The 19,582-nt window shown below is 44.7% G+C and overlaps 1 protein-coding gene across 1 annotated transcript; it reads left to right on the top strand.

Annotated features, from left to right (window-relative positions):
- Positions 1-4,892: 4,892 nt before the first annotated feature.
- LOC147917028 (serine protease 44-like) lies at positions 4,893-12,663 on the top strand. The gene is made up of 6 exons (XM_087430862.1): positions 4,893-4,920; positions 9,188-9,523; positions 9,844-10,000; positions 10,661-10,926; positions 11,692-11,855; positions 12,427-12,663. The coding sequence occupies exons 1-6, from the start codon at positions 4,893-4,895 to the stop codon at positions 12,661-12,663; spliced, it is 1,188 nt and encodes a 395-aa protein (XP_087286988.1).
- Positions 12,664-19,582: the final 6,919 nt, after the last annotated feature.

The raw sequence follows: 19,582 nt of genomic DNA, 5'->3' as shown, positions 1-19,582 counted from the left end.
GAAAAATAGACAAATTCATAATTATAATTAGAGACTTCAACACTCCTCAATAATTGATAGAACAAATAGACAAAAAAGTATCAGTAAGTATACTGAAGACTAGAGTATCACTATTAAACAAATTGACTTTATTGACATTTATAGAATACTTCATCTAACAACTGCAGAATGCACATTCTTTTTAAGTTCACATAGAACACTCAACAAGAAAGACCATATCCTGAGCCATAAAACATGTCTTAATAAACGTAATATAATTGAAATCATAGAGTAGGTTCTCTGATGACAATGGAGTGAAATAAATCACAAAGAGATACCTGGAAAATCTCCAAATACGTGGAAATTAAAAAACACACTTCTAGGGCCGGCCCAGTGGCTTAGCGGTTAAGTGCGCACGCTCCGCTGCTGGCAGCCTGGGTTCGGATCCCGCGCGCGCACCGATGCACTGCTTCTCCGGCCATGCTGAGGCCGTGTCCCACATACAGCAACTAGAATGATGTGCAATTATGACATACAACTATCTACTGGGGGGCTTTGGGAAGAAAGAGGAGGAGGATTGCCAATGGATGTTAGCTCAGAGCCGGTCTTCCTCAGCAAAAAAAAAGAGGAGAATTAGCACGGATGTTAGCTCAGGGCTGATCTCCCTCACAAAAAAAATAAATAAATAAAAAATAAATAAAAAAATAAAAAACACACTTCTAAATAACCGGTGTATCAAAGAGAAATCACAAGGGAAATTAGGAAATATTTTGAACTGAATATAATGAAAGCATAATATTATCAAACTTTGTGGAATGTAGCTGAAGCAGGGCTCAGATGGAAATTTATAACTTTAAATGCTTATTTAGAAAAGAAGAAAAATTTTAAGTTCATGATCCAAACTTCCACTATAAGAAGCTTACAAAGAGTTCCTGGACCCAATTTCAATGTGTGTTTGTGTGTATGTGTGGGTGGGTGTTCCCCACACCAACAAACAATTCTGGAACACCAGCAGGGTGTCCAAGAATTCAACTCAATTCTGATACTATCCACAGGAGATTGCATCAGATTCCACAGGTTAAGGGTTCAGTCCTACAAGACTGCCCCCCTCCTCCCACTTCAGGCACCAGTCGCAAGCCCAGGTTGTTACCTGTGCTTCTGACCGACTGGCTGTAAATCAGAGGTTCTCACAGCTCGCTCCTTAGGTTCGATTAATTTGCTAGAATGGCTCACAGAACTCAAGAAAACCTGTTTACTCACTAAATTACCGACTTATTACAAAGGATATTGCAGGATATTGATCAATAGCCAGAAGAAGAGATACGTAGGGTGAGGTCCCAAACAAAGGAGCTTCTGTCCTCATGGAGCTTGGGGCCCAGCACAGTGGCACATGGAAGCTCTCTGAAAAAGGGCCTAAAACCTGTCCTTTTGGGTTTTTATGGAGGCTTCATTACATATCATGATTGACTAAGTCATTGGCTGTTGGCAACTGACTCAACCTCAAGCCCCATTCCTCTCCCCGGAAACTAGGGGGTGGGACCAAAAGTTCCAATCCTCTGATCACCTGGCTGGTCTCCTAGCAACCAGCCCCCACCCTTGGGTGGGGTCCAAAAGTCACCTTCACTAACATAACAAGAGACACCTTTGTCACTCTCAACACTTAGGAAATTCCAAGTGTTCTGGGAGCTGTAAGCCAGGAACTGTGGATGCAGACTAAAGCTATATGAGAGACATGTTTTGGTCATCGGAATGACCAAATATATATTTCTTATAAATCACAATATCACAGAGCTAGAAAAAGAAAAGAATTATTTCCAAATGAAGAAGAGAAAGGAAATAAAGACAGGAGTGAAAATCAATGAAATAGTAAATGGATAAGAAATAGAGGAGTTCTCAAACTTTTTGGTCTCAGGATCATCTTACACTCTCAAAAATTTTTGAGAATCCTAGATATCTGGTTTATGTGTTTTAAATCTATCAATATTTACTGCAGTAGAAATTAAAACAGAAATTAAAAATTTTATTGTAAAAAAATAAAAATAATAAGCTCATATGACATATTTTTATGAAAAAACTATAATTTCCAAAAGAAAAAAATTAGTATGAGGAGTGGTATTGTTCTATGATTTTCCAAACTTCCTTAATGTTATGCTTAATAGAAGACAGCTGGGTTATCATTCTCTTCTGAAATTTATTGTTTTGATTGAAGTATATGAAGAAAAACTACTCCCATACAGATATACAGTTGGAAAAGGGAGGAGTATTTTAATAACCTTTTCAAGTAATTGTGGATTTTTAAAAATTATTTTACAATATACCAAAACTTGACAAGTGGTAGTTTCTTGCAATGTGGAGTATGAAACTTTTTGAACTTTTTGTACTCATTACATTAAAGTCCATTGGCTTATCTTTCACTTTGAATGGATCATTTAGCCATACATAATTTTGTTAATCATTGGAAAATATTGGTTCACTTTGTTATGCAGATTTTCCAAACGTGGACACATTTCATTACATAATATCAAAAAATCACATTCACTCATATTACCATTACTGTCATCAGAAAAGTATTTAATTATCAGAAAGCTGTTGAGCTCATGATGGCAAATATAAATTTTTCAGAATTCAAATTTTCACTTGAAAGCTCAAATTTTGTGATTGGTAACAAATACTGTCAGTTCTTTTTCTTAAAAGTTGCAGTTTCTTTGTTTATTTTTTATTTATTTATTTTGTGAGGAAGATCGGCTCTGAGCTAACATCTGCCAATCCTCCTCTTTTTGCGGAGGAAGACTGGCTGTGGGCTAACATCCATGCCCATCTTCTTCCCATCTTTATATGGGACGCCGCCGCAGCATGGCTTGCCAAGCGGTGTGTTGGTGCGCGACCGGGATCCGAACTGGCGAACCCCGGGCCACTGCAGTGGAGCGTGCGCACTTAACCGCCTGCGCCACCAGGCCGGCCCCCTTTGTTTATTTTTGAGAAAATGTCTGCTAAATATGCAAGTCTGAATAACTATAATTTGATTATTAGTCATTCTTTTGTGTGTGTGTGTGAGGAGGACCAGCCCTGAGCTAACATCCAATGCCAATCCTCCTCTTTTTTGCTGAGGAAGACTGGCACTGGGCTAACATCCGTGCCCATCTTCCTCTACTTTATATGGGATGTCGCCACAACATAGCTTAACAAGTGGTGTGTCAGTGCATGCCCAGGATCCGAACCAGTGAACCCCGGGCTGCTGCAGTGGAGAGCACGCACTTAACCGCTTGCGCCACCGGGCCGGCCCCTAGTCATTCTTTTTAAGTAAAAATGGTGCCACGGGAAAAGCAGCTAGTTCAGCTAACAACTCAAACAATTGTGTTTCCACACAAAATTGGGGTTCTCTTGCCTCATGTGCATAAAAAAAGCCAATTATTATGACATCAGTTTTTGGGAAAAGAAATGTAGCTTTATTTTGTGAGATCGATCTGCAAGGAGACAGGGGGCATGTGCCCTCAGATCTGTCTCCCTGATCCAGGCCTTGGGGCACAACTTATGGGATGAAGGGCAGAGTGGTCTGAAGTGTGGAGATGATGATTGAAGGTAAGGAGAAGTGAGGTAATCCATGATCTGCGCAAGCATAGTCAAGCTTCATGCCTCATCATAGGGCACATGTTCACAAAATGATGGCAGTACCATGATCTGAGGGTGGGGTTGTTAGCTCCTGGACATCAAAAAGTTCACTTATCGAGCATTTTAACAAGCCCAGTTGATGAATTGGTCTCAACTGTGGGAGATCAAGATTTGGCCACCCTGAAATATTTCTCTTTACCTTGATTGTTTTCTGTGATGGACATTTGACCTCCCCCACTAACTGCCTAAAGAATTTGACATAGTAACTCCTTCCTGGAACAGATTTTCTATCTGATGGCTGTAATATAATGTAAAATAGATGTTACAATAGAAAAGGCACCAACAAGCCCATCTTATCAGAAGTTCTGTCTCTCTGGCCACATTCTCTGGATGGCCCTGTGAGGAGTTGCCAGACAAACATTTACATTTATAAGGGAAATCTCCATTTGTAAAGGTGTCTCCCTCTCTGTATCGGGAAGAGGGGGGATGACCTCATTTCTAGAAACTTATCAATGTGGAACGTGAGGCCTTAAATCTGCATGATAACCTTACTCTTGTTTACTGTGCTTTAGTGGTAATCTCCTGTAACTGACTCCCCCCACCCCCAACATCCTCCTTTGTCTTTAGCGGAAGATGGTATTTAAGACGAGAATTTCTGCTATTGTGTTGAGAAACGCAGTGTCCCTGGTTTCTCCCATGTATACGTGTTATTAAACTTGGTATTATTTTCTCCTGCTAACCTGTCTTGTTAATTATTTGGCCAGCCATAAGAACCTTAAGGGAAAGGGCAGAGGGGGATTCTCCCTCTTCCTCCAACACAACTGACCTGAACGGGACAAGAGGTCTCTGTTCCTGAAAGACGACTCAATTACTCTGTTGATAAGATGGAGTCAGTTGAATTGGTCCTGGAGTGCCCACAGTTACAATTGTACAGTGTTCACTTGAGTCAGCATCATACTTCTGTATACAGAAGTGCTTTATGCATACTTGACATTTCATCACACAAAATCTTAAATAAATGTAGACTAAAGGGTCAATACTTAATAAAATTAATAATTTGTACTTCTTCATCAAGGACATTTTAAAAATTCATCTGGATTAATGGATTGATCGATTCTGTGATTGGGATGTCACCCCTGAGCTTATGTTGTAATATGTAAGACTCTATCTTGCTGGTGTCAATGCAAAATAACCAGGAACCAGTCTATAGATGAGAGAGATATAGTGACCTTTACATGAGCCAGGGTGAGGACCATAATCCAGGAAGGCAGTCTTCACAAAGGAAGAAAGTGTTCCAGAGAAACATGGCTTTCATTAGTCTTATATCTTTTTAGAACAAAGAGTGTACATTAAACATGCCCAGATACATATTCCTCAAAGTTTCAAAGAGGTATTCAGTGGCAAAGTGGCAGGTCAACATGACCCTGATGTCGGGGAAAGGAAACTTATCTTTGGGAGTACTAATACGGGCGTTACAGATAGGGGTTACTGATAGGGCATTACTGGCATCATGGGAAGAGAGGTATGCATTCTTAAGAGTGCATTCTTTATTTTAATGGTTAAAGCAGATGTACAATGTATGTTTGATGGGCCATAAATCAGACCTTTTTTAGTTCAAGCCAAATCAGTTTTGAATCAGAATAGTTACCGCATATACCCCAATATGTGAAAATCTTGTCACTAGCAAACTCACTCTGTGTGTCTTGCTTTCCTTGTTAGCTTTGAAAAAGCAAGCTGCCATGAGTCCTCCAGCCACAGGAAATGAATTCAGGCAATAACTGATGGAGTTTGGAAGCAAACTCTTCCCCAGTCAAGTCTCCCAGTGGATGAGAATCCAGCCCGGGCTGACACCTTGATTGCAGCCTTTCAGAAGACCCAGCTAAGCTGTGCCTGGACTTCTGATCAACAGGAACTGTGAGATAATAAACTTGTGTTGTTTTAAGCCACTAAGTTTGTGATTATTTGTTACAGAGCAGAGAAAACTAATACAGAGGCTGTTCCAATATTTGATCAGGCCTCCAGCTTCTGCATAATGAAGTTTATGATAGGTCTAGTGGATCCTGTAGTAATGTGCCTACTGTCGCACCTTCTTTACCAAAAAGCAGATCCCTAGGTCTAAGGCAATGTTATGCAGGATCCCATGATGAGAAATCAGACACTCCATGAGTCCACTGATAGTGGTGCCGGCAAAGGCATTATAGGCTGATAATACTATATACATATTTAGAATATGTAATAATCCCAGTAAGGATGAATTGCTGGCCCTCCAGGGTGGAAGGAGGTTGATATAATTGTCTTGCCACCAAATAGCTGGTTGGTCTCCTTCAGGGATGTAGCATATCAAGGGCTTGTCAGTGATCTCTGATGCTGACAGACTGGACTTTCAGCAGCAGTAGTAGCTACATCAGTTTGGTAAGAGGGAGCCCATGTTGTTCTATTGGGTGAATGAATAGCCTCCAGTCCTACCAACACAACCACTCTGGGCATTACTGTTCATGGGCATCATGTGCGATCACGGAAGTTGACAAGGGCAGAAGTTTGCTGACCTCTTCTGGTTTTCTTATCCACATGATTTTTTTTTTTTTTTTGTGAGGAAGATCAGCCCTGGGCTAACATGCCAATCCTCCTCTTTTTGCTGAAGAAGACTGGCCCTGAGCTAACATCTATTGCCAATCTTCCTCCTTTTTTTCCCCCTTTTCTGCCCAAAACCCCAGTAGATAGTTGTATGCCATAGTTGCACATCCCTCTAGTTGCTGTATGTGGGACACCGCCTCAGCACGGTCGGAGAAGCGGTGCGTCGGTGCGCGCCCGGAATCCGAACCAGAGCCGCCAGTAGCGGAGCACGCACACTTAACCCCTAAGCCACGGGGCCGGCCCCCTCCACATGATTGTTGAGTACCTCCTCTGCACTGGATGCTTATAGGTGGGCATTGGCATGGGATAGAAAAAGCTGCACACTTTGTTCCCGCTCCCATAGGTCCTTTCATGTGCTTCTTCCCCAGATCTTCAAATTTTGCTCCTTCTAAGCCCTTGACTAACCAGACAAGCCATTCCTCACTGCTCAGGGGTCCATATATATTCTTACTCAGGCCACTTTTCTTTTTATACCAAGTTGATGACCAGGTGTACAGTTCAAAGCTCTATGCACAGGATTTCCCCTCATCACTGTCTTTCAGGGCCACCCCTGAATGAGTTCTAGTGCAACAGCAGTCTATTTTCAGGTGGCACCAAAATTTTGAGCCCATCTGTGAATGAGGCCCAGGTTTTTCCCTCTTTCATCAGCTAGTCATAGGACAGTCCCTATAAGGCTGTGAGTGTGAACTGAGGGAGAAGCTTCAATTCAATACAAGTAAGTGACATGGGGGTCTAAGCCATTTCTTTGTGCAACTTACTTGTGTCTTCAAGACCTGCCGTGATCCAATCCCAAAGGTATCACTTCCATTGAATGATGAATTGCTTTGTCTAACTGAGTTTATGACTTAGAAAGTCTGGCTAAATATCCATCTTATGATAGGAGACGCTGGACTCTTAGTCACTTAATGTCCCATGGTCTGGTATTTAGTTTCTTTTTAGGGTTCAGTAGTATGCCTGGAGTTGCTTTTCAAATAATGTACAATTTCTTTGCTGTAGACAGTATGTATGGGTTTGCTCCAGAACTGTAGGGACCTATACTGTGACTCTCTAATTAGAACATAGCAGAGACTCCTCATAGTCTTTTTACCACAACAAACTATAGCACCATGGGTTTTGCCAGATCATATAGCCAAGTGACAAGGCTGCTTATACCACAACCTGACTTGACCTCTTGATAGGAGGAACTTCAAGTATTGTGGCCACTTTTATGTATCTAATCCAGGTTAATCTCCCCTCCTTAAAATTCTTTATTTATTCACATTTTGTTTGCCATGTAAGGTAATGCAGCAGCTCCCCCTCATCCTTGGGGGATAGATTCCAAGATCTCCAGTGGATGCCTGAAACTGCGGGTAGTACTGAACAGTACTGAACTCTATATATGCTATGTTTTTTTCCCGTACCATCATACTTATGATAAAGTTTAATTTATAAATTAGGCACAATAAGAGATTAATGGCGCTTTGGGGCCATTATTAAATAAGAGTTTACTTGAACACAACACTACATTACCATGACAGTCAATCTGATAACCATGACAGCTACTAAAGAACTAACTGGCAGGTAGCTTATACAGCGTGGATATGCTGGACCAAGGGATGATTCACATCCTGGGCAGGACAGAGCTGGGTGGCATGAGATTTCATCACGTTACTCAGAATGGTGGGCAATTTAAAATTTATGAATTGTTTATTTCTGGAATTTTCCATTTAATATTTTCAGACGGTAGTTGACTGTGGGTAACTGAAACCGCAAAAAGCGAAACCATGGATAAAGGGGTACTACCGTATATTCATGGGTTCCAGGGATTAGAATGTGGACATCTTTGGGAAGCCATTATTCTGTCTACTACAGGGTTGTTTCCAGATGTTGGCTATTAGGAATTTAGCTGCTATAAACATTTGTACGAGTATTTTTGTGAGTGTATGTGAACGTAAAGCTCTATTTCCTGGGCTAAATGCCCAGGAGTGCAATTACTGAGTTGTATGGTAATTGCATGTTTTGTTTTATAAGAAACTGCCAATCTGTTTTCAGAGTGTCTGTAATATTTTACATTCCTACCACAATGTATGACTGATCCAATCTCTCTGTATTAGTGCCGGTATTTGGTGTTGTCACTATTTTTTATTTTAACCAGTCTGTTAGGCGTGTAGTGATATCTCATTGTGGTTTTGATTTGCATTTTGCTAATGGCTCTTTTCATGTAGATGTTGATTTTTAAAAAGGTAGCAGTATCCGGGCAGCTGGTGGCGCAAGGGGTTAAGTGCGGGTGCTCCGCTGTGGCAGCTCGGATCCCGGGCACGCACGGAGGCACCGCTTGTCAAGCCATGCTGTGGTGGCATCCCATATAAAGTGGAGGAAGATGGGCACAGATGTTAGCCCAGGGCCAGTCTTCCTCAGCAAAAAAAGAGGAGGATTGGCAGATGTTAGCACAGGGCTGATCTTCCTCACCAAAAAAAAAAGGGTAGCAGTATCATCTCTAATGCAGTGGTTAGTAATGTTAAGTGCAACATTTATGTTAAGGAGTTTTAATTTTTATTGCAAACAAGTAGAGGAGGAAAATGCTGGGAAAGGCCTAATCCAAACCTGGCAGGGAGTTTATGGATGCATCTCCATAAACAACAGAGGCGAACAAACAGCGGCGATGAGGTGGCTGCGACTCTCTGTGGCCAGGGACCTAGGCCAGGGGACACTGAGTGCCTGCGAGGCACCCCATTAACGAACGAGTCCACGCAGAGCTGGGAAGGGAGAAGACTCACCTAAGTCACTACTCCGCGGAGGTTCCGCCCAGACCCTGACCCTCAGATGACCCCATGGGCTCGGCGGGACCCCCCTTCCCCTGAGGGACCCCTGTTTCCTGCCAACACGAGGGCAGGGCCGGGAGCCGCCGCGAGGGGGCGCCACGAGAGGGCCGAGGCCGCAGCGGTGCCGATGGCGTCCCCGGGCGGCCCCCGTGGCGGCGGCGGCGGCGACGGCTCCCTGGGCCTCCTGGTCTGGCTCCTGCTCCTTCAGCCCTGGCTCAGTGAGGCCTGGGCGGGAGGGGACGGGGCACATGGGGGGTTGGCCCCGCCTCCATCCTCTCCGCCCCCCTCAGGGGTTGGCCGCCAGGACCCCAGGTCGAGCCTGCGGACGCCGCCACCTGAAGGGGTTCCGGGATCCTCTGGGGCCCCAGCATCCCGTGTGACCGCGGTCTCCCCTGATTTGGTGGCGTTTACCCCAGGTGACTCTGATTCCTACAAGGCTCTGGCAACTGCACAGCCACGAGCACTAGCAGAGGCCACAGGAACAAATCTACTTCCTTCAGGTGAGGTTTCTGGGCCAGGCCCTGCCACAGAGCACTGGCCTGGTCTGAGTGGGATGGGACTCTGCCTTGGGGGAGGAGGGTCTCAGGGGGACACAATTTTTCCCTGAGGGGTTTGAGTGGACCCAACCCTGCCCTTGAGATGTGAGAGGAGATGGCCATTCTCTGAGGAGTCTCAGGGGATACAGACCTGCTCAGGGGTTCTGAAGGGACATGGCCTTGCTCTGAGGGTTCTGAGACTTCTGAAGATTCTCTGGCTCTGGTGGTGGTGGTGGTGTCAGCGGCATTACTTTCAATCCCCTCCCTTCATTGACCAGCTCCAGGATGTGGCCATCGGACTATGAGGATAGTTGGTGGAATGCCGGCCCCAGAGAAGAAGTGGCCCTGGCAGGTGAGCCTGCAGATCAAAAATCAACACATTTGTGGAGGCTCCCTCATCGCCAGTCGGTGGGTGCTGACCGCGGCCCACTGCATATTTGGGTGAGTGTTACGGGCTCTGGGCTTGGGCATCTGCTCAGGCTGTATGACCTGGAGCCAGTCCTGTTTCCCCACCCTGGAGCTTTCTCTTCCTCATCTGAAAAAGGGGGTCACAGTCCCTGCTCTTCAGTAGTCAGAGTTAGGGCCCTTGGTAGCCTGGAAAGTCAAGACCCAAAATCAGGTTCAAAGCCACTTCTTTTAAGCCTGTGCTGATTAGCCTTCAAGCCAAGTGGCAAGAAGGGGGAGAGATGCCTGTTGGGAGAGAGTGTGTAGGTAGACTTGCAAAGGGGAATATTTAAGGAGAGTGGAGTGTGGTAGACCAATTTAGCTAGATCAGTGGTCTCAAACTTTAATGAGCATGGAAACATCTGCAGAGCTTGTTAAAACGCAGATTGCTTGTCCCCAGTCCCTAGAGTTTCTGATTCAGTAGGTCAAGTGGGACCTGAGAATTTGCATTTGTAACAAATTGCCAGGTGATGTTAATGCTTCTCATCTGGGGACCAAACTTTGAGAACCACTGGATAGAGTGGCCAGGACTCCAGGGAAGGGATGTGGTTTGGAGGGAGGGAGGTGGCTGATGGCTGGCATTGGAGATAGGACCAGGTTGGGAAGAACTTAGAAGATGTTGAAGGGGATTGTAGATCCTCCAGGATCTCTCTGCAGCCATGTGGACTACACGGTGAAGATGGGAGACATATATGTGAACCATACCTCCAGAATGGCAATTGAAGTCCCAGTCCGAGACATCGTTATCCACAAATATTATACTTCTGTTGGATCCATCGGAAATGACATTGCCCTTGCTCTGCTTGCTTTTCCTGTGAATTACTCCTCGCACATCCAGCCTGTATGCCTCCCTGAAAAGGCTTTCATGGTGCAAGCTGATACGGAGTGCTGGGTGACTGGATGGGGAAGGCTAGGCGAAAAAGGTGAGACTGTGAAGCAAGACTACAGCAAACCAGGGAATAGGCTGCCTGGTGCCCTGGGGGTGGTCTACAGCTAAAGAGAGAGACAGAGATGCAATTTTCTAGCAAGTGGGTAAGGGAGGAGGGTGGGAAAGATGTTGCTAGGGAGTAATTTGATGGTGTTACAAATTTCTATTAGTATGTCAGGACCTGGGGGCTTGGGTGACAATCAAGGTGGATTCTGTCTAGGGTGGATTTTAGCTCAGGGAGTGTTGGTCTGTCTGCAAATCTGAGCTGTCCCAAACTGGAAGTACTTGCCTTGGTGGATACAGAGCTTCCTGTGTTTGAGAAGAGGCCGGAGAACTCTCGGTGAAACTGTAGGGCCTCCTATCCCTGGGGAGAGGCTGGATTTGGTACCTTTGGGGTACTACGTGTCTGAGAGTCTGTGATTCTGTTCTAGAGTAAAGACACAGGTGTACAGGACACCTGTCACTATTACTGAAAATACACAGAGTGATAGACACTTTGTTTTGATTTCTCAGGCTGGTAAGGAGCCTCTTCCTCTCCTGATCTGTTCTTCCTTCTCCTGTCTTGGTTTTGATTCTTACCTCCTCCTCTCCTCATGTTAACTTTGGGCCTCATTTCCTCCAGTGTCAAGTGGGGACAATATCGACTGCCCTAAGAGGGTGTCTGTATGTGAACAGACTGTATTGCGACCCGTAGTGGATGCCAGGGGCTCCTGTCCTGTCCCACTAAGCAGATCCACCCACTCCTAAATTATCTTTACAGGTTCATCGGGTGAATCTCCAGTGCAGCTTCAGGAGGCTGAGCAAAGCATCATTCGCCATGAGGAATGTAACGAGATGTTCAAGAAACTGTTGGCAGGTACAACGGATGTTGTCAAGGAAGGGGTAGTCTGTGGTTACAACGCCCAAGGAAAGGATGCCTGCCAGGTCAGTTCATGGGCCCTATGCCACCTCTGCATTCTGGGTTGTCCCCTCAAAGGTTACTCATCCACAGGCAGTAGGGCCTGCATTACCTGCCAGCCCCTCCATTCACCCTTTATGCAAGTTAAGGGGATTCAAGGGGCAAACCACTAAGGCTCTGTGAGGCTGGCCTGACACAATCCTTCACTAGAGAGGAGCTGATGCTGCCTGGAGGGGGACAGAGAGGAGGGGAGATTCAGGCAGGAAATACCAATAATACAAGTCACGTGTTTTGAACCACTTCTCTGTGACAGGCAGTGTACTCGGGTAGAACTTTATTCATTATTATTATCTCAGAGTACATACATTTTCTTCATTTATATTCAATTTTTTGGTACACAGTTTTTGAGTATGTACAGAAATTTTATTAAAAATTTTCAATTCTCAAATCTCATATTCATAGAAACCTAGGGCCTGTGGAGCCTTAGGAATGCCTGGGGAAGGCCCACATGTGCCCATCTCCCTAATGCCCTGCAGTGCAATCAGCCTGTTCTGATGTTAATCCTCTTCCATTCCTGTGGTTTGTTTCTTTCTCCAGGGAGATTCTGGGGGCCCCCTGGTCTGTGAATTTAATGACACGTGGTTCCAGGTGGGGATCGTGAGCTGGGGCATTGGCTGTGGTCGCAAAGGATATCCTGGAGTTTATACAGAAGTTAGTTTCTACAAGAAGTGGGTCATTGATCAAATCAATCAGGCTTCTTCTCGGGACTCAACAGGCTTCTTCATCCTACCCCTGTGTCTGGTGCTACCCCTGGGCATCCTGGCGACCCCGTGATCACCCTGACCCTCCCATGTTTCTGAGTCTCGCACTAGGCTTCTCCTCCGACCTCCCACTCCTACTCAATGCCCTTTCCTCAAGTTCCGGTTGGAATCCACTGACCTGTGGAGATCCACAAAACAGAGAGTGGCAGCACGACTGGCGTCCTGAAAATGTCCCAGCCTGGTGCCCTGGTCACCTGCCTCGGCCTTGCCTCTGCCTTGGATGTGCTCTGCCTGCAGGGAAGGAGGGGGGACACCACCCCAGCTAGAGGGCCAGCTGACCTGCCAGGTGGAGCATGAGGCTTCAGTGACATCTTCGAGAGCATCTACCAAAGAGACGGCAACTGTGAGACAGCATTAACCCCAGTTATGGTTACACAGCTCCACCTGACACTTTGTCAACCCAGTCAGCTTGGTGGTCGTTCAGAGAGTGAAGGAGGAGTCACTGTGTCCCTGCTGAGGTGTGAGGCCTGGGGTTTCCACGTCTGACTTGGTTGTCTGGGGCTGGGAGAAGACCCCTGCACCCCAGTGTGGATCCACCTATGAGTGGCCTGTCTCTGCCACACAGGCCCTCCTGGGACAACTCAGTTTTGGAACCCCCTTCCTCGGTGCCCTAGTGGCGACATCCACGTTCACCCCAAGTTGTGTTGAGGCATTAAGGAGTGCGGAGATTTCAGATGTCAACTGAATAAATGCTTAGAGAGTCTCTTGTGTGTCTAAAGCTCTGCTCTCCTAAAGGTTATGGGGTTGCATATAACATACTCTATAGAGAACTAGTTTTCCATTTAGCTTAGGAAGCTTTTCATGGTGTCCATTAAACTCTGGAAGAGCCAGAGATGAGGATCCTGTCTACCCTGATATAAGTCTGAGGGATGGCATTAGCCAGTAGGTCTTGCTGCCTGTGCTCCTATTGTAGCCATGAGCATCTTATGGGAGTATTGTAGTTGAGTCTGGCAGCCTCTGTAGTCAGGAGCAAGGGAGCAAGTGGACAGAGACTGGAGCATGGCACACTCACACACTCTTGTGCCCCTCCTCGCTGCCCTGTAACAAGCATGCCTTGAGGAGACACCAAGGGCTGGGTGAGTGTCGACACCTTGAGCCCAAAGAGCTGAATTCCCACAAGGAGGGGATAGATGGGAGGGCCTGGCTCTGTGTGTGTGTGTGTGTGTGTGTGTGTGTGCGCGCGCGTGCACGCGTGTGTGTACAGCTTCTTTTACCCAATCACGAGTGTCCCATAGTCACCTGGACTGGCTGCTGATCATCCCCCAGCCTCTGTCTCGTGCCCACCCATCCTTCCTTAGTGCTAGAGCTCCCAGATATCAGTGGACCTCAGCGGGCAGTCTGTGATAGTCCCACCTGCTGCGTGAGGGAGGCAGAGACGGGATAGTCTGCTTTTCAAATCCAGCTGCTTACAGCTAAACCTGGTAAATGCTCACACTGTCCTGTTACAGAAATGCACGGTTGGGCAAACTTGGAGGCCTGAGTCTTGCTATACGCCCCTCTCTCTTGCAGCTTTCTTTCAAAACAAGCTACCTTGTTCTTTCCTGTGGTGTTCCCCTGCTGGGAATGTCAGTATCACTTCTCATTTCCTTCTTCTTCCTCTTCATTGGTTAAGACCCAACATAAGCATTCAGTCCGCCCCAGAGTCTCTCCTGTGCACTCCCCTGGGCTGCGTAATGTGCTTTCTTCTGGGCTCCCCTGACTCACGTAGTCCTGTGCCGTTCCTCGCTCATGTTTCCACTGGGTGACATTTTGTTCCTCAAGGCCGGAGGACTCGGTGTAATCATTCTCTATCTTCCACCCTCCAGCTCCAGGCTTAGAAGAGAGAAAGACTTCAGGAAGTACTTGGTGAACGAGTGAATGAATGGATAAATGACTATCCACATCTCCTCTGTCGCCTTACTCCTTTCTCTCAGTGCCCTCATGGCTCATTGCTCTGTCCCCCATTACCTTTCCAGGTTGACTTGGCAAAGAGGGAAAACCACCACTGGAGTAGGCAAGAGTTACAGCCCTTGCTGTAGGAAAAGTCCCAGGCTCTGGGAAGTTCATGGCCCCAGATGGGGTGCCCTTGGGTATGCTGATATTAGAGTATGTTTCTTGTTGTCGGGGAAAAGGAATTCAATTCAAGCAGCTTAGTTACGTATGTAGCCTCTGGCTACCAGAAAAGCTAGGCATGGCCTCCCAGAGAGCAGAACACCAACTGTCAAATAAATGGTAGCCATATTTACTCTTTCCAATAAATATTTATGGAGTACCTTTTGTAAATCAGGCACTGAGCTGGGGCCACAAATAAGATGTAGATTGCAGGTGGGAAGAAGAGGTGGGCATTAGGATGACCTTTAGGTCAGGGAATTGCTGGCTGAGTAGAACCATCCTTTGAAAGAGATAGACGAAACAGGGAGAAGAGGAGGCTGAGAGGCAGGCAATGAGTTCTACTTAAAATATTGGACTTTAAAGAAAAAGGAAACAAACAATGCTGGGGGTTTCTAGTCATAAGAAGCAAGTGACATATAGCAATGAGCATTCCTAGTGCCTAGATTGTGGTCTTGAAATATAGTATCCCACCCAAAACAACCAGGGCTTCTTGGAGAAATGGCTTGAAAAGTTTCCAGGACAGGAAATGTATAAAACGAGCCTGAAATTTCATGTCATACCAGATAGCAAGGAAGCTATCCACATTACTAGGATCATAGCAAAAGGACTCAGGAGCCAACTGGAAGAGGTACCCTATAGTGACATGTGGTGTTCCTGCTAAATCCCGCTTGCAGAGAAATCACACCTGTTCCCCAGCTTCTGAAAATACTGACTCACAGTTGCACCCCTCACAAAAACTGCACTCAGCTGCAGAGACTGCTTCACTCATGATTATGTCCCTTCACAGGGGGTAGTCCACAGCTGATGACTAGCCTGCAGGGACATGAAGGCCCAGCCTCCTTGCCTCAATTTGGGACAACTGGAAAGGGCTTCTTGTAGGATCACCTGAGACCTCAGTTACAACTGCATTGTAGCTCAGCTTCTCCCATTGCCCAGTTCTGCCTCACTTGCTCCCACACAGGCATATCTCGCAAGAGTACTCCTCAACAGACCCTTGCATACAATTCTATCTCAGAGTCTGTTTCAAGGGAACCCTATCTAAGACACTTGGCTTGGCCAAGACGGGACAACTTGAGTTTCAATAACTGTTTCACTTATCTATTGCTGTGTAACAAACTCCCCCCAACCCAGTGGCCCCAAACAACAGTTTTTCAAGGTTGTTATGTTCTATGAGGTAGCCATGAGCACTGAATTAGCAAATACTGAACAACTGCTCCTTAGGGAAATACAGGATTAGATTGCCGGGAACCTCTGATCACAACATTTTCATCAAGCGATCAATATGCAAACTTATTATATGTTTGTTTCTGGTTCAAGACTCCTTAATTAATACACTATGTTGATTCATTCTTCTCGAACTCATGGACAACAGCAGCATAATTCACGCCTGTATGAAGCTTACCTAACACGTATTTTTTCCCTGCAATGCACATCACAGCCCGGAGGCTTAGGAACACAAGACAGCACTTCAGCAATTTGCTTGGGGGGCATTTTAAACAGTAAAATCACCAACAAAAAACACAAAAATGCAAAAAATATGGAGTTAAATAGACTAGGAATAGGACATTTGTTTACAATTTGAGAGCTGAAACTAGAAGGCAGAGTGTCATCTTGTCTGACCTCAGCTGAAAACATTGCTTGCACTGTTTCTGGTGAGAAGTCTGTCACCTTTGTTCCTCTTACTTACTTTATCATTGATTTTGAGCAATTTGATTAGGTTGTGCTTTGGTCTGGTTTTCTTCATGTTTCTTTGTCTGATACTTGTTGAGCATTTGGATCTCTGAGGTTATAGTTTTTATCAAATTTGGAGAATGTTTAGCTATTATTTCTTTAAATATTTTTGTCTCCCCTGCCCTGCAACTCTCCTTTTGAAACTCCAGTGATACGTACATTAGGCCACAGCTCACAATGCTCTATGTTTTTTATACTCTCTTTTCTCTCCATGTTTCATTTTGGATATTTTTTTATTGTCATGTCATTAAGTTCACTAATCTCTTCTGCAATGTTTAATATATTGTTAATCCCATCAGTCCATGTATTTTTTCATCTTGCACATGGTAGTTTTTATATTTAGAAGTTTGATTTGAGTCTTTTTACATCTTTACTACCTCTACTTAACTTTTGAATGCATATACCGTTGTAGTAGCTGTTTTAATATTCATGCTTATGTGTTTGACATCTGTGTCAGTTCTGGGTTGGTTTTGATTGATTGGTTATTCTCCTCATCATGGGTTGTATTTTCATGCTCCTTAAATGCTGAGTATTCTTTGATGGGATACCAGACAATGTGACTTTTACCTGAGTGTTTGATATTTTCCTAGGAATATTCTTGAGTTTTATTTTGAGATGCAGTTAAATGGCATGGAAATTGATATTTTCAGGTCTTGCTTTTAAGATTTGTTAGGCAAGACTGGAGCAATTCTCAGTCTAGGGACTATTATTCCCCATTGCTGAGGCAAGACCTTCCTGAATACGCTACCTAGGGCCCCATGAATCTTGAGTTTTCCTTCTGGCTGATACAAACAGGCACTATTCCAGGCCTAGTGTGAGTACCAGGCATTGTTCCTTCTAGTCCTTTCAAGTGGTTATTTCTCTAGCTTCAGGAAGTTTCCTCACACACATGCACTGTGCAGTACTCAGTGGAATACTGAAGGGGGAGCCTCTGCAGATCTCCGAGTCCTCTCTCTGTGCTACTCCCCGCAGTCCCGTATTCTGTCCACAGAGCTGCTTCCGTGTCCCTGGCCTTGGAGCTTTACCTGCTCACCTCAGGGCGCCTGCTGGGTTCTGCCTAGGTTCTCCCTCTCTGCACTGCAGCCTGGAAACCATCTCTCAAGGCAGGAAGCTGAGGCAATCATAGGGCTCACCCCATTTGGTTTCCATCTATCAGCCATCCTGTTCTTTATGGCCTAGTGTCCAGTGTCTTAAAAACTGTCTGTCATAGTTTTGTCCATTTTTGGTTGTTTCTAGTGGGAAGGGCCATCCCTATTAGTGTATCTTGGCCAGAAGGAGAAGTCAGCATTAGCATTTAATAATATTCTTTTATAATTAAAAAAACCTCTGTCATATCTTTAAGTTTCTTCCCCTTTTTCATGCTGTATTTGCTTTCTTTCTTTTCTCTTATTCAACCTAGCTAGAATGTTGTCTCTTATTAAACTTTTTAAAGATCAAAATTCCGATTGTGTTAATTCCGTTCTTTTTTCTCTATTTTGATTTCTGCTCCTATTTCCAGTTATTTCCTGCCTTCTCCCAAACCCTTTCTTTGAGTTTACTCCACTGATATTTTTCGCTTTTTGAGTTGAATATTTAGCTCATTTGTATCAGTTTTATTTTCCTATAAAATCAAAGCTATAAATTACTTTCTAGGACTTCTCTAGCTGTATCACCGATGATTTCATGTGAAGTGCTTTCCTTGGCGCTGATCTCTAAATATTCATTATTTCCCTTGCGATTTCCTTTTTAATAGGAAGACCATTTACTAGGGTGTTGGTTTTGTTTCAGAAATATGAGATTTTTTAAAAAGTTGATGTTAATATTATTGATGTGTGGCTTAAGAATGGAATCTGTATAACATTGATTCCTTGAGTTTATTGGTCTTCCTTTGTGGTCTTGTTTCTTTTTTTTTTGGAAGGCTGACAGCCCTGCTTTTTTTTAAAAGATTTTATTTATTTATTTTTTCCCCCCAAAGCCCCAGGAGATAGTTGCATGTCATAGCTGCACATCCCTCTAGCTGCTGTATGTGGGATGCGGCCTCAGCATGGCCGGAGAAGCGGTGCGTCGGTGGGCGCCAGGGATCCGAACCCGGGCTGCCAGCAGCAGAGCACACGCACCCAACCGCTAAGCCACGGGGCCGGCCCAGTATGGTCTTGTTTCTGAATGTTCCCCATGTGCTCAGTAAGAATGAGTGTTCTCTGTTGGTAGTTGTAAAATTCATCATATTGCTATGAGGTCAAGATTATCAGTTGTGGTAGTCAAATATTCTATATTTTTGCGTAATTTTGCCTCCATAATGTCAGCTTCTTTTTTTCCTATTTATTTATTTATTTTTTTGTTTGTTTTTTTGCGAGGAAGATCGGCCCTAAGCTAACATCTGCCAATCCTCCTCTTTTTGCTGAAGAAGACTGGCCCTGGGCTAACATCCATGCCCCTCTTCCTCTACTTTATATAACACACGGCCACAGCCTGGCTTGACAAGCGGGACTTCAGTGTGCGCCCGAGATCCAAACCAGCGAACCCCAGGCCGCTGCAGCGGAGTGCGCGCATGTAACCGCTTGCGCCACCGGGCCAGCCCCGGCCCCCACAATATCAGCTTCTTAAGAGGAGTGTATCAAAAGCTCCAATTTCCCATAAGTTGGTCACCTGTTGCTTTATCTGTTAAAGGCTTATCGTGGCATCTTCTTGATCATTTTTTCATTCTTTCTGTATGTAAGTCCATCTGTCACTTATATAATCCTTGCCTTAAATGCTCTGACCTAATAACAAAGTTGCTATCCCACCTTTCTTTTGCATCAGATTTGCCTGGTATTTTGTTTTTTATCCCTTTATTTCCAACGTATCTATATCTCTTTGTCTCTTTAGATAGTATATTTGTGGACCTTATCTTTTTCTCCAATTTGAAAGTCCTTCTTTTGTCTGGTGTGTTCAATCCAGTCACACTTATTGCAACTGCTATTATATTTGGACTCAAAACTACCGTTTTGTTTTGTATTTTCTATTTATCACGCTTTCTTTTTGTTTTTCTTTTTATCTTCCATGGGATAGATTGTATTTCCTTCTACTTTTAAGGGCTCCAGTGATTAAATTATGCCAAGATGTATAATCCAGAATGTCCTTATTTTAAGGTC

Source organism: Ceratotherium simum, chromosome 5 (genome assembly GCF_057802395.1).
Source record: "Ceratotherium simum simum isolate JZ-2026a chromosome 5, ASM5780239v1, whole genome shotgun sequence".
Taxonomy (NCBI): Eukaryota; Metazoa; Chordata; class Mammalia; order Perissodactyla; family Rhinocerotidae; genus Ceratotherium; species Ceratotherium simum.
Note: the sequence above shows the minus strand (reverse complement) of the source record. Positions and strands in the feature narration are given on the sequence as shown.